We start from the raw sequence: 14,904 nt of genomic DNA, 5'->3' as shown, positions 1-14,904 counted from the left end.
AAGCGGGTGAAGGCCAAACGTAAATATTGGTGTGCTGCAGAGGTGGAAACGGGCATTTGATTTACCGAGAAGAGGTACCCCTGTGTAAGTACATCAACGTAGTTATTTTACCAAGGGCACCTTACTCAAGGCCAAGCAATCAATATATCTGTTACTAATGTGTTTGCCACTGTTTAGTACTTTCTACCTTTAGGGTGCAATTCTGCGCATGTTTAGACAGCAAAAAGTCCTACAACTCCCAGCATGCCCCAGTTCTCCCCCCCCCATATTACTGCATATAAACCTGAAACTCTCCATAGCATTCCATGCATCTGATAAAGTGGGCTAGAGTCCATGAAAATATATGCCAGAATAAATTCTTTTGGGCAGTATGCAACCATTAGTACAAATAACATTACACTACTGGAAACTAGGTTCTGACCTATGCGCAAGAGAAGAATCCAACCTCAGTAATGCACATGCACTTTGAAACCCATTTCACGTTCTGTTTCCGCAGTGGAGTAATTCAGCAGAGCTCTGCTAGAACTATTTGAGTTTGCAGAATGACGCCTTTGGTCTTTAAATTACCACAAGATTATTTGTTCTTGCTGCAGTAGATTAACACAATTTATCCATGTTAGTCTATTGCAGAAAAATAGACTATGTATCTGGTGTATCCTGAAACAAATATTTTATGCTTCAGACATTTGGTGGTCTTGTGCACACTTAACACCATTTAATATAACCGGACTTACATAAATGTATTCATAGGATGGAACTGTAACCCATTTATACTTGGGGTTAAATTAGTGCCTGAAGTGGAGAGAAAGGGCAGTGGGATGGTTAGGGCAACCTCAGTTATAAAACATGGAAAAGTTATAGGTCTACCGGGAAGTGGGATGGCATCCACCCCATCCCACCCAGTTTGAGCGCTGGAGTGGACTTTCCTATAGATGTAGAGAGGATCATGCTGCAAACTAGCTTTATTTTAGGTGAAAGAAATTGACAGCTCTTCCAAAGGGGGTGGAATGATCTAAGACCGTAAGGGCAAAATCCTATGCATATTTAGAGAGAAATCCTTCAACTCCCAGCACTCCCCAGCCAGCCATGCTGCCTGCGGAATGCTGGAAGTTGTAAGACTCTTTTTCTGTCTAAATAAGCATAGGTTTGCACCTTAAATTGTCTAAAGACTAATACAAGTTGATCAAATGTTTTCTTCTTCACTTCATAAAAATGTAGAATGAAAATAGATGAAAGAACTTGGGCTGATGAAACGTGTGATATGAGTAATTGCTATTAGGAAGAAAAGGCAAGTATAACTTATTTTTTTTATCAGTGCCCCCCCCATCTTTTGTTACCTTGGACTTAATGTAAACAAAATCCATTAGTCTTTAAGGTGTCTTAAACCTTGTTTTTGTAGCAATAAACTAATGTGGCTACCCTTTACTACAAGAATGTAATTACTGCCTTGATTTATTGTGTAGGCTAAAACGAATGAAGTTACTGTTTGTTTTTTGTCTCCTCAGCTGATTTCAGGACCCTGCTTTTCCTTATATGCCACATTTCCTTGAAACATGGAGGGGAGCAAAATGGGCAGTACAAAAGCAGTAAGAACCCATTGTGGTGCTGTGGGAGAACTAAGGAGAGGCTGGCAGAGCTGGTCAGAGGATCATGTTGATTATCAGAGACGAAACCCATTCAGCAGTGACAAGCCACTAACCTTAAGTACTGGGAGAGGAGACCCAGCTTACGGCAGGCCCCCTGAAGGCTCCAAAACAGAACAGAGAGGAAAAGACGCTCACACACACATAGGCAAAGAAGTGGAAGAATTATGTTTGGTCATAAGTAGTGTTGGGGAGAGAGGGCAAGACGGCTATGTGAGAATAACATTTAAGCAGCTATTTGACAGATATGTGACTATATCCAATAAAGTAGTAGGTGTCCTACTGAGAGCAAGGAAGCATGGCCTAGTTGATTTTGAAGGTGAAATGCTTTGGCAAGGAAAAGATGATGACGTCGTTATCACCTTACTTGAATAAGATGGTTGCATGATACATTTGGGAACATTTTAAAAGCCTTAACATCAGCAATTTTGGCCCTAGTATATATAATGCTAAACAGAAGTGAAATACTGGTCATTAATTTATGCCTCTGCCAATGCATTATCTAGTGCTTGCCCTAGCCTTCTACATATTGCAAGTGATAAGAGCTTACAGTGATACTCTCCACTAATCCGCAAGTACTGAGCTGAAAACATGTATGGTAGAAAACAAATGGATGTGTTTCACAAGTCACTGTGTTGGAAGTGTAAATGCTAATGAATAAGTGGAAGTGATGCAAACATATTTTAGCACTCTGAGAGGCTGAGTGTTCTTGTAGGACTGGTGTGGATAAAGGGTGATTAAGAAATGCATTAACTGTTAATGACACCTCATTGCAAAATAAGATGTAGAATTTAAATTAAAAGCATTTAAATTAAAAGCCTTAAAATATAGAAGTAGGCAAGTGCAACCTGTGAGCAACTAGTTTCAACTTCATGTACTAAAATGCTGTTTTCCTTTAATGGAAAGGGTTTAATAGTCTAAGCATTCAAATACAAGTTGGCAGCATGTTTTTAGAATATAACCAGCATGCTAGTGCTGTTCAGCTAGATGACAGGCTCATATGCACCTTTCTCAAGAAACTGAAAAAGCGTAATCAATGTTGTCAGATTCAAATACAAGAATACTCATAGATAACCATTTTTATTTGCTTTCTTTTTCATAACAGTATTAAGCTGGCTTTAAGCTGCCAGTAGTACATTTCATGGTTTTGTTACATAAACTCATTATCATGATACACAGTCATTTCATACCATAACACATTTACTTTAACATTTCAACACAGTAGGAAGACAGCTTACCCCTCACCTCCCAACCAAGTCTGCTTGATTACTTTATTCAACAGCAATTCAAATTCAGGCTTAAGTATCAAGGTAAGTACATCCTATGTCACCAATACATTAAAACTCTAAAGTTATAAAGAAAGGGATTCTTTATTGGCCATACTCTGAACACCAATATAATGGAAAACAGTTATGGTAAGTAATAACTGGATGTTGCATTAGTAACACAGCAGGTGCCAAAATGCACGATTTCAGTAAGTGCTTATTCAAGTTCATTTTTCCTTAAGAGATCTGGCTACGTCACTATGAAAGAACCAAGCCAAGCCTTACAGTATCTCCAGATCTTCAAGCTGTGGCTATTGCTTAAGACCAAGATTCCGAGATCTGTGTACATAGTGGCAGCTTCGCACAGGAGAAAATGCACCCTACCTAACATGTTTTAATGTTTTCAAAATGGCCAAAGCAATATTTAGGTGACAAAAGTTTAGTTCCACATCAGCATCTGATGTGGAACTAAACATCTGTTTAGTTCCACATCACTCTGTACATCTGTACATCTGATGTCCTACTTTAGTGGTTTGGCCCAAAGAAATCATTTCTTCACTCTGTTCTATATTCACCTAGCTATTCTTTAATGCATGCATTTACCTATTTAAGAGTTACAACAATCCACATCCAAACAATTTTACCCTAGTCCAACATACTAACAGTGTAATGTCTCACATTAGAAGTACAGATGTAAGTCATACTTTGAACACAATGGCTAGTTAACTGCCTTTGTTGTGCGTACAAATACATTTGTGCAATAAGTGATTTAGCACCAAGACATCATAGCTATCACTAGCACTGCAATGCCAAAGAAGTTACTAATGCATTGTTTAGACAAAAAACAGTCAAGTCCAGATGCATACATTAAACTTTAATTACATCATCATTTGCAGGATTCATTAGTAATTGTTTAAGGGGGATAGGTACTTTTGACTTTCTGATCTATAGGGGTGGATACTCTGGAAAGTGCTCAGTTCTTGCATTCTGATATTTGCCTGAGAAATTTAGTGTACAGTGTTAGTAGCAGCAAATTCAATAATAGTTTCCAAAGTCTGGCATGTTACCAGTTATATTCTACCCTATAATCAGAGATCACAAACAAAGGATATACGATGTAAAGCAAGTGCTTTTCAGCTTGTAGCACTTTCAGCCCTCAGCCGTTCCATCAGTTGCTCAGCCTGTGAAAGACAAAAAGGAAGCATGTAGTATGTCAATGCTTTCCAAAAAATATTTATTGTCCCCTTGAAGCTCCCGAAGTTTACTTTAAAAGCATGAAATCTACTGAGAGAACTAGGGATTAATTAATTTGTGCAATAAACTAGAAATCACAAGTCCAAATCCAAGCCCCTGACTAATGTTACAGTCTTCTTGTTCCCATCATAGATGCAAAAACAATGGGGCAGCTGTGGCAACAATTTTCAGGCAGGACAGTTGAGGGAATGGGGGCTGAAATAGTGACCTACCATCTCAACCTCCACCCTCATCGCCAAAATATCCCTGCAGGAACCCAATCCAGGAAACTAGAAATGTCATTGCTTATTGATTCCCAGTTTCTATCATACATATGTATGGATTCCCAACTCCTCGATTCAAGGGAAGAAACAATGTAAGGGGTTGGATCCAGAGTTTGCTCTTACCAATGGGAGCACCCTCTGAGCAGCGTTCCACTCTGAATGCCCTGGCCAGTGTGAGGGGGCGGGAGATTTTTGTTGATTCCCCCACTTCCCCTGCAGCCCTCCCATGCTGTTCCAGAGGGTCCTCCAACCCTTTGGAACAGATTTGGGGGGGGGGGGGAGTCAGTGAAAATCATCTCCCAGCCCCTCCACTGCACAAATGGAAATGCTCAGCTGTATCAACAGCCTTCCACAGACAAGAGGCGCCTTTCTGTTTGAGCAAGAAAGGTCTGGATCCAAGCCAAGATGTTTCTTCCAATTTGTATCAGAAGCTAGTAGGAGATTTACCTTTAAGAGTGAGACACTTTTCCTTCAACAATAAGAGCTACAGGTAACTAAAGCTCACAGAGGTCATTCAAGTCAATTTTTAAAAACGATTCTGTACAACAGACAGAACGTGAACTTGTTTAATTTTACACCATTTTTATGTAGTGTTTTATAGATCCAAGTCTTACAAAGAAAATATTAAACATGAGTGATTCTCCTGGCAGTAAACCTTTTTCTTTCTTTCTTTCTTTCTTTCTTTCTTTCTTTCTTTCTTTCTTTCAATGTTACATTTGAGAACCTTATTTGCTAACATTTTAACTCCTGTAAGCTGGAAGCCAGCAGCAGTTTGAAATATCTGTAAAACTTTTTAAACAGCAAACCTGAACCACTACATAAATCATGTACTCCTCAACAATTATGCGATCGGTTGTCTTGTGGTGTTTCAACTGCTCCCCTTTCAATTTTTTTTATATTACTTTCTAAGTTGTTAGGAGTCTGATTAACCCCTACTGAAATTAACGGGGAAGTGAAACGACCAAACACCTAAGCTAACTAGTGTCCATTCTATCCCTAGCAACTTCTCAAAGTAGAAGGAAAATAACCTCGCATTTTGCCTGTATCATAAATTCCAGTATTTATGCCTTTATACCACTTTAACAGCACTGGAGTACTTTTTTTCTGTTTGGAAAAACTGAACATCCTTGTGTACAAATAACCCGACGATTACAAAGTACCGCAGAGGTCTGTGAGACCCCAGAAGTAATTTTAGCCTTGGGGATTAATTCTGCTCCAATTTGGCTTTATCTTGACACTGGATTTTTATTTATAATATCCATTTAGAAAAAAGATGTACCCTATTAGGCTAATGGGGCACATTGGACCTTTCTATTATTTACTGTAAGCCCAGTATTTCAACTTTGGCATTTTAGGTTTCTGTTTTGCTTTCTCTTGTGTTTTCTCCTTCAGGGTTTCCTGATAGCCCAATGAAATTTGCCTTACTGGTGTTAAAAAAAAATGAGGTTAACATGGTGGGGTCCAATCTACCCCAATATTTTTTGAGTCAGTTTATGTTTGTGAAGTGAAATCAATTTAATCTTTTTTTAATGTTAAACGGGAGTAATTTTGAAATCAATCATATCTGCATTTCTAGCTAGGCCTTTATAGGAGTCCACTGGACTCCAATAGCAGATTGATGCTGTCAATCTGTGGGACACTGAAATGTAGACTTGAATCCTATACATAGATACCATGAATTCAATGGGACTTAGTTCTGAGTAGCTATGTATAGGATTTCACTGGTAGTCAAATAAGAGCTAGACAGTTCATAGATAGCTGTTGATAAGTTGACAGGACTATCTCAATTTAATTCAAGATTTCATAGCAAGTGCCAAGAGTGACAGAATGCTAAGTAGTTACACAAACAGGAGAAATTCTTGAAATTTTGCAGAACCACTAGTCTAAAATAGGCCAGGCACAGTGGGTTAGAAATGGAAGGACAACAGCATCTCTATGCCATTTGAGAATTAGTAAGAGAAATATTTCACATACCAGAAATTTAACTTCTATAATTCATTAACACAAAATGTAAAGAATGGAACCCCATATTTACAATGATGTTATTAAACACTTTCCTAACAGAAAGCATGGAAGCCAGGGTTCACCAAACCATCACTGAAATACTTACTGTGATAAACCAGTAGGAATTGATTCTGTATACCATTCGGGACAAGAATCCCAACTGACTAGCTGGAGCCAGGATGTGAAGATGCAAGTGGGATATTGAGCAGAATGGAGGCCAGTGAAAACCCATCCTTGAAAAACAGGAGAAAATCAGTCAGCATGAACTAATCAGGGTTTAAAATAAAACTCCACCACTCAATAAACGGTGCATACGGATTGTAAATATTTGAAGCACCATGTCACAATTCATCCACAACCTAGTGAGATATAGTTCTTGCACGCAGGGCACTTCATAATGCAGAACTGATTTCACACAATTTGCTGTTTCTGATGGGAATAGAGTAGATGTAGCCAGAGCACTTCTCCATTCTACTAGCAAATTCCATTTATTCACACAAGCTTTTAATGCAGGGTTAATCAATGTTCATCTGATTCCATGCAACAAGCAAACTCACTCCTGGACTTTCTGTAGGTAGCAGTACTTTGCAGAAATTATTCATAAGAGAAAGAAATGCCAGTGAAAACTATCTCCAGTAATGCTGGGACACTATTCATCTTTCCTGACTTCAGCTGCTCTAGAGCAGGCCCAAATTCCATTTGGGAGAAGCTTGGGGGTGGGGGGGATTTCAGTGATGGGCAGGGCCAATGGCAAAAGGTGCAGGGCAAAAATGCCAGCATATCTTAGCCAGTAACTAGCGCTTAGGAGAGGCATTTCAAGTCTTCAGAATGGGGAAATAATGGCACAAATGCCAGGAAGCCACCAAACAATTGGAGTTTGGAGGGGGAGAACCAGGGGTTGGGGGCATGGCCTCTATCGGGGGAGGACTGGATTTGGCCCCTGGGCCTGAAGTCCTGCACCCCTACTCTAGATATATATATTAATGCAGGGGTGGGAAACTCATCAGCCCCAACCAGCATGGCCAATGGTCAAGGATGATGGGTGCTGGAGTCCAACAACTGGGGGGGCACAGGTTCCCCTGCCCTATCTTAGTGGTCACACTTGGGCAGGAATACCTCATCAGTCTGCTGTATTTCTTTGCTGGGTGAGAAGTGAGCTTCCTTCCTGTGACAGCCTTCTTGGTTTCTGTATTAGGAACAGAGGAGGGACCAAGTGCTCTGACCCTCCAACAGCCTGCTCATTTGGCTGCATGCAATTCCTTGTCGCCTATGGAGACCGGGGTGGGGCTTGGGGGGGGGGTGTTTCCATGACAATGGAAGGAGAAGCGAATGGAGGAGTACCAGATTTTTAAAAAGGAATCAGCTTTGCTGAGCTTTGGTCCATGCATGGCCCCATCAGCCAGTGTTCCACACCAGTAAAAAAAACCCAGGTGGGAGTGGGGGTTGGAGTGAACATCATCTGACTGGCAGGGGCTGTTCAACCAATAAGAGAGCTTTCCCCTCCCTCTCCCCAAGGTCCAGATGCACCTGCACTTCAGGAGCAAGCCTCACTGAACACAATGGGCGTTACTTCTGAGTAGACACACATATGCTTGTGCTGGGAAGGTGGGGGGGGGAGAACACAGGGATAGGAAACCAGCCCCCTTTCTAACCAAACTGATACTGCGCAGGGTCTCTATAATGAAGCTATGAAGTAGCTATGAACTAAGGCAATAAACCAAACAATGGAGAATCGGAGCCTTGAGATCACGCTTTAGAGCATTTATGGAATTTGTGCTTTAAACTGTGCCATTTCAATTGAGGGGGATCTCTGTAAATTCTGGTGTGAGCATTCAGGGGACAAGCCTCACGGAGCACAATGGGAGTTACGTCTGAGTAGACACTAATTAGTTTGTGCTGGGAAACATATGGAGGGGAAACACCACTTGACCTGGAGGACAGTGAAAGGCACACCCCTGGGCAGGGCTAGCATACCAGAGGCCAATGCAGGGGTTGGGACACACAGCAACTATACTGGGGAGAACCCATATTGAGGAGAAGAATTGGACTTTAAGCAGCCTCAGTAAATCTGGTTTTTCCTCAAGAAGCTCTGGGGTGGCTGCTGGATGGCCACAACATGTATCCCTAATGACCTCAACATGCAGCCAGCTAGGAGTAAATCACTGGTGGAGACACCCCCCAGGTAAGAGCTTAAATACAAGGCAGTAACAGAGGGTTGGCTTCCTAGTGCAGGTGCGCTCTGGGGGACAATATTCAACTATTGGATTTTCCTATAAAATGTGTTTGGTGCTCTTTTTGAGTCAGGCGTGTGAAAGCTCTTCAAGTCTTAAAGTATTTTCCTTTCCATATAAAGAATTACAAGTGAGGCAGTTCTGTCTTCACCCCTCATGCTAAATCCTAAGAGCTCCAACCGTATTTCCTAAAAGACAACTATGTTACATGCATTTTCCTTATTATGCAATACTGTTGTAATAAACAAATTAGATACTTGCCCTTCTGGAAATATTACCTTATATCATTCAAGTTAGTAAACTTATTCCGTTGAAGGATAGTCTTTCCAGCTGCCATCATTCTTTCCACTGTCAGATCGGGGGGGAGGGGGGAGAGAACGAAATCAGAATTAAAACTCAAATTAAATTTCCAATGCATTAAAGTCCAACAGCTCAGTCCTAAACTCATTTAAACTGATGCAAGCCTTTCTGATTTAAGTGGGACTTATTCTTGAATAAACACGGCTTAGGTTCACAGCACATCTAAAATAATGGCTCTCTTTGCGTGGAAAGGGGTTTTTTTTAGTTCTAAGTAACAATTAAGCTATAAGAAATATAATTTCTTAGGGCATAATTGGAAGTCCCCAAACTTGGAGGCTTCTAATCATCCAACGCAGGGTGGGAGGAGCAGTGGAGGCGATCATTGCCTCCCCATCTTCCAGCCTTGCATTTTTCACTAGATGGCCTTTTTTGCCCATCTAGCGACGGCACTTTGAGTTTGAAGGCAGAGGGAAAGAGGCTGGAGAAGCTTCAGGATAGCTCCTATCCTGTCCTCTCCAATCTCCTCCCCTCTGGAATGCCCTCTTTTTCCTCTCTGACTGTGAAGGGGCAAGGGAGGGGGGGTTAGATCTCTGACTCCCCCTTCCGAGGTCGGAGCGCTGTCTCCAATTTCAGAGGGGAGAATCCCCAGTATTATGGCCCCTCAGACAATGTCTGGGGTCACAGAATTGCTCCTTTAATCGCCATTCATTGGAAGGATTCCCCAGTCCCAGTCTGAAGGCCAAAGCAAGCTCACCAGGAAAGGACCTGAACACGGTTGATAGCTCCACATGGTGAAAATACCCATAATATGTACGGTAAAGCAGCCCCTCTCTCCTTCAAGGCCTGCTTTAACAAAACCTTTTTTGGACCATCCAAAGCCCAAGTATATTGGAAAAGATGAGGCGGGGGTTTGTGCCTTTACCTCCACCCCTGACATTGCACTACTCCTCTCTTGACCACACAGGGATCCAGGGAAGCCTCCATGCAGAGTTCCAAATGCAAAGGCTTCCCTGCTTCAGATGTCTATGCTAATATGTGGGTGGTGGGGATCAGAGAAGCCATGCGATGTCACGGCGGGGCTAAAGGTGCAGCCCCATTCAACAGGCTTCACTCCTACACGACAGTCACGCGTGAAAGGCACTTAAGCCTCATCCTTTTCTGTTTTTCTACCCTGCTCTTTGCTCTAACATGACTGAAAACAGTGAAGAGCAACTGCTCCCAGATTTCCTGATCAGGATTGCCAGATTCAATCTAGGCAGAGCTGCAGGTATTCTTGATTCCACTCCAACAACCATCCAAGTGAATGTTTTATTAGAAGTTAGCATCCTGAAAATCTCAGTTTCCGTTAAAAACACATACAACAGTAGTCTAGCCTGTAAAGCGAGAGAGGTAGGCTTGAAAGCATCCTTTGAAATATGAGAAGCAATTAAGGGTGGAGGAGGAGGGCGGCTGCCAGTCAGGATTTTAAGAGATCAAGGAATCACGCATATATAGCTGAAATGGTAACGCGAGTTGCTCAAGGCTATTAAATGAATCTATGACTAAAACTGATCAAGACTTGCATCAGCCAGGTTCCAGTCTAATACTCTGAGTCAAGAGTAGGCAATCTGGTGGCTCCTGGGTGTTTGGGACTGCAACTCCCATCAGCACCAGCCAACCATCAAGGATGATGGGAGTTGTGGTTCAAAACATCTGGAGGGCACTGGGTTGCCTACCCCTGCTCTATGTCACTGGTCGTATCAGCAACAATTAGTTTTATAAGAGTCAGTTTGAGAAGGGAACGGAAGAAGGTGGACAACCCTCCTCCACAACTCCCAAAAGCCACCAAATCCCACCACCACAGCTAACTACTCCTTCCCCCTTTTGCCTCTTGGTTGGCACCTGGGGTGTGGGGCACCTGGTAGTATTTGGGGATACAGACTGGGGTCCGAGGCCTCCAGCTGTACTCTAGCCACAGACCATACCAATTCTTGCATGCACGTAGCTGAAAAACAATCTCAGTGGATCACTGTCATTTTCTTTGGACCTGCATTACAAGTGCCAAGTCCAGGCTTACCTAATGGTATATGCTCACTCTTTAGAGTCTTGCAATTTCCTATGTGGTTTTTGGGCACCACTAAATAATGATGTGGAGCTCCAGGTCTGATATCTCTAAAGCACACCAAGTCTTCATGCTAATGGAAGAGGAGGAGGAGGAGGAGAGTAAAAAACAAAAAACAAAAAAACACTTGTTACTGAAATGGCCTTCCTGGCAAACAGAAGATCACGTAAGAAACCATTTTGCTGATGTTGGTTCTGAGATATCCTTTCATATCACTGATTTCCCTGGGCGGCGGAGGGAAAGTACCTGTATATACAGTTAAAAAAAAGTATTTTGGCAGCTTAAAGACTAACACATTTATCCCCGCGTAACCTTTTGTGGACTAGTGCCCAGTGGCCTTTAGTCCACAAAGCTTAAGTCAGAATAAATGCATTAGTCTTTAAGGTAACACAATATTGTTTGTTGGTTTTGCTGCAATAGACTAACACAGCCACTCCTCTGAAAATAGTATGTCTCTCAACAGCACAGAAATATGGCACAGCCTCCTAAACAATGCTACCTGGCTAGTAACAATTGACTATGCTAACTATGCAAAGCAGTTTCAGTCTCTTTCAGGTAATCAATCTGAACTAGGAGACAGTAATAGTAGAGTTCAGATGACCCCCCCTCACCTATCCAAAGAACCTGAGAGGGCTGCAAAGGCTCTCTCTAACGCCCACATGACAACCTGGCAGCTACGCCCCTTGCGGTCCACGTATGCAAGAAGGGGACTTATACGCTTAGAACTTCTCCACACAAGGGTCAGGGGTGGGGGAATCCTCATTGGCTCAAGATCTGCCTCATGTGGAGGTGCTCTATGTACAAAGGTAGTTTTGCATGTAGGGCCCCATCAAATATGTAGACAGTGGGAGATGAGGCTTCAGAATACAACAAAGGCCTTGCCTGCCCAATCGCCTCACTCCACAAGTTATTTGAAAGTCTAATATATTTGCTTAATGATCACCAACTTCTTCTGTTTGAGAGTTAGAACGGCTTTCCTCACACTAGAGTGACTGTCCAGCACATGTGTTTTGCTCCTATACTGGACACCCAAGTTTTCCACATAAAAATATTTCAACTTAACAATTCTGAATAGCCCTTGTGCATCAAGGAAATACCACAAAAGGGTAGAAAGGGCATGCGATGGCTCTTAAATCTTTTAACATGCTATTAACAGAAGGACTTCTCAAAAGGAGAGCAAATGTATCCCTTGACCCCACCCATTCCCAACAATACACCTATGGAATATTATTCCTGGAGGGCGCAATCCTATGGGGATAGGTGGCTGCCTACGAACTCAGAGGCGACTGCCTATCCAATGCAGGGCAGGAGAAACACGGACGGGATCGTCCCCTCCACACTTCAGCCTCCCTGCATTTGCGGCTAGATGGCAGATTTCAGCTGTCTAGTCGCAGGAAGGCAGAGTGGGGGGAAGCGGCTGCTGGACGGCACATAGGATGTGTCGTACTGGCATTTCCACCTTCCCCGACCCGGAACACCCCGTTTTCACCGCTCCGTGCTCCTCTTCTGAGCACGGGGCCGTTCCGAGCTGCCTCCAAGGCAGCACGGGAAGGGGGAACGTCGGTTCTTCAGGACATATCCTATGGCCGTCTAGCCGCTGACTAGCGGCCATAGGATTGCTCCCTAAATCAGTTTTCAAGCAAATCGAAGGACGTCTTCTGTACAATATTTGGATGCAGCCACTTTGTAGACTAAAATTTCTAAACAGCACAACACCTAGCAACTTTTACGGCGCAATCCTATGCATATTTAGACAGAAAAAAGTCCTACAACTCCCAGAATTCCCCAGCCAGCCATGCTGTTTTAGGACTTTCTTCTGTCTAAACATGATAGGATTGTGCCCTTCTATTTTGGAGTCCCATCATAGACATGCTTCAGTAGCATCAGCAAAACCCACTCATTTATTTTTCCTTCCTATAAAGCGACCTCTTAATATCCATCCACCCTAGTTCAGCAGGCAGAGGGAAAAAGTAGAAATAAAAATGATGGGCAGAAGGCTGCATCAAAAGATGTAAAGGCAGCAGCGGGGTGGTGGTGGGGAAGAACACCCATAAATCACAATTAGGATAATGTGAGAAAAGCTGAGAGAAGTGAGGTAATGGGTGAAAGGCATAAGTGTGTTAGCACATAACAGGCTGAGACAAATGAATCATGTTTTCACCCTCAAACTTCTACCCCTCTGAGGGTTATATTTGTCTTTTTGCTTACGTTAATCTGTTAACTACCATATACATTCAAGGTTCTACCCTTACAGGCAACCTAAAAATCTGAAATACATGGTAAATAGACTCTAACCTATGTTATTTGATGTTATTGATTGTATGGTGTAGCATGGTTTATTATAATTTTGAGATGGTTTAGGAGCCCAAACAATGGCTGACATTACCTATAAATCCACAATTGTATCTGGGTTGTGGCTAAAACTAGAGACCAGGGCTGCAATCCTATTCACTCTTACCTCACTGAATACAGTGGTCCTCCGGAGTGTGAATAAACATGTACAGGATTACAATACAGGGCTTTATTCAGTAACTGATGGCCGCCCACTCCAAAGGCGTTAAAAGGGGATGATTAGAGAATACTACTAACCACAGGAGCTCCATGGATGGAATCTCCAGGTTCAGAGGCAGATACTGGCAGAGGACTGGTCTGGTTTTGTGCCCTGCTTGCAGTCTTCCTGGAAGCACATAATTGCTTATCCTGGGGAACAGAATGATGCAGGATTAACTAGATCAGCCTTCTCCAACCTGGTGCCCTCCAGGTGTGCTGGATTACAGAATAGAAATGATGGGAATTGCAGTCCAACATATCCGGAGGGCACCAGGTTGAGGAAGGCTCAGTTCTAAATGGGCCTCCGCTCTCATCTAGCAGGGCCCTTCTTTTCACTTTCATGTCCCAGCCTCCTTCATTCTATAGCGACAAAGGTGACCTTAGGGCATTAAGTAGGGAAGCAAGGGAGTCGGTCCCGAAAGCTGCTCCACGCACCTGGCTGGAGCGCGGGGAAAAAACCAGCCTGGCAGGATGGGCGGCCGAGCCTCGAGGCGCCCTCCTACCAGACCTTTCCCTTTGGGGAGAACCTCGTCCTCCTTCGCCCCTCCTCACCTCGCAAGGCAGCAACTCGGTGCCCGTCTCCTCCCCGTGGCTGATCCGGCAGAAAATGCACTTGCCGTCGTAGCCGCCGCCCGCGCCGCCCTCTCCTCCAGCTGCGCCAGCGCCAGCGCCGCCGCCGCCAGGACTTGGCTCCGCGGCAGGAGACGAGCCCGAGCCGCCTCCTTCCTCCCCGGCCATCAGCCTCCTTCTTCCGAACGGGCCTCGCGTTCTGTTGGCACCCAGGGAGGGAGCGAGCGAGCGAGCGCCGGCCGCCCACACCGACACAGCCGACCGGCAGCGCCGCCTCCGCCCCGGCCCGCTTTTCCCAGCACGCCGGGAGTCAAGCAAGCGGACGACCCCTAGCGGGCGAAGGCAAGGCGGCGGGAGCACGGATCTGACGGCGGGCCTGGGTGGAACGCGAAGTCTTCCGGGCCGGCGGTTCTTCGCTCCCGGGCTTTGAAACGGCGCAGGAAATTATGCAGCGCGTAAAGCGCAATCTTGTGCCTGTGGAGACAGGCGGGGAAAAGTCCCACAACTCCCAGCATGGCTGGCGGAGGACTCCGGGAGCTGTAGTAGGACTCTTCCCCCCCCCCCCCGTCTAAACATGCATACGCTTGCGCCTTTAATTAGTCAAGACAAAAGTGCTGCGTTATACATGACCTCTCAGGAGTAAGCCCCGTTGGGTTCAGCGGGGCATACTCCAGGCTAAGTATGTGCATAGGGATGGAGACCCATTCCCGAACAGATGGAAAT

At 44.0% G+C, this 14,904-nt stretch overlaps 1 protein-coding gene and 1 pseudogene across 3 annotated transcripts; one reads left to right on the top strand and one right to left on the bottom strand.

The window, feature by feature from the left end:
• Positions 1-2,713, top strand: LOC146359505 (actin-binding Rho-activating protein pseudogene; annotated as a pseudogene). The gene is made up of 3 exons (XR_014786678.1): positions 1-84; positions 1,219-1,288; positions 1,506-2,713. The product of XR_014786678.1 is annotated as an actin-binding Rho-activating protein pseudogene (transcript).
• On the bottom strand, positions 2,687-14,469 carry HINT3 (histidine triad nucleotide binding protein 3). Of its 2 annotated transcripts, XM_084827466.1 has the most exons (6): positions 14,164-14,469; positions 13,651-13,761; positions 11,017-11,134; positions 8,939-9,008; positions 6,536-6,662; positions 2,706-4,089 (listed from the first exon to the last, which is right to left on the bottom strand). In XM_084827466.1, the coding sequence occupies exons 1-6, from the start codon at positions 14,347-14,349 to the stop codon at positions 4,042-4,044; spliced, it is 660 nt and encodes a 219-aa protein (XP_084683592.1). In that variant the 5' UTR covers positions 14,350-14,469; the 3' UTR covers positions 2,706-4,041. The 2 variants fall into 2 exon arrangements, with proteins under 2 accessions (XP_084683593.1, XP_084683592.1); XM_084827467.1 differs by lacking the exon at positions 13,651-13,761 and having other exon boundaries at positions 2,687-4,089.
• Between the last annotated feature and the right edge of the window lie 435 nt (positions 14,470-14,904).

The sequence above is a fragment of the Heloderma suspectum genome, chromosome 1 (assembly GCF_057233095.1).
Source record: "Heloderma suspectum isolate Gila_16-S chromosome 1, 16-S_ref, whole genome shotgun sequence".
Lineage (NCBI taxonomy): Eukaryota > Metazoa > Chordata > Lepidosauria > Squamata > Helodermatidae > Heloderma > Heloderma suspectum.
The sequence above is the reverse complement of the archived record's forward strand: the minus strand, read 5'-3'. Positions and strand labels throughout refer to the sequence as shown.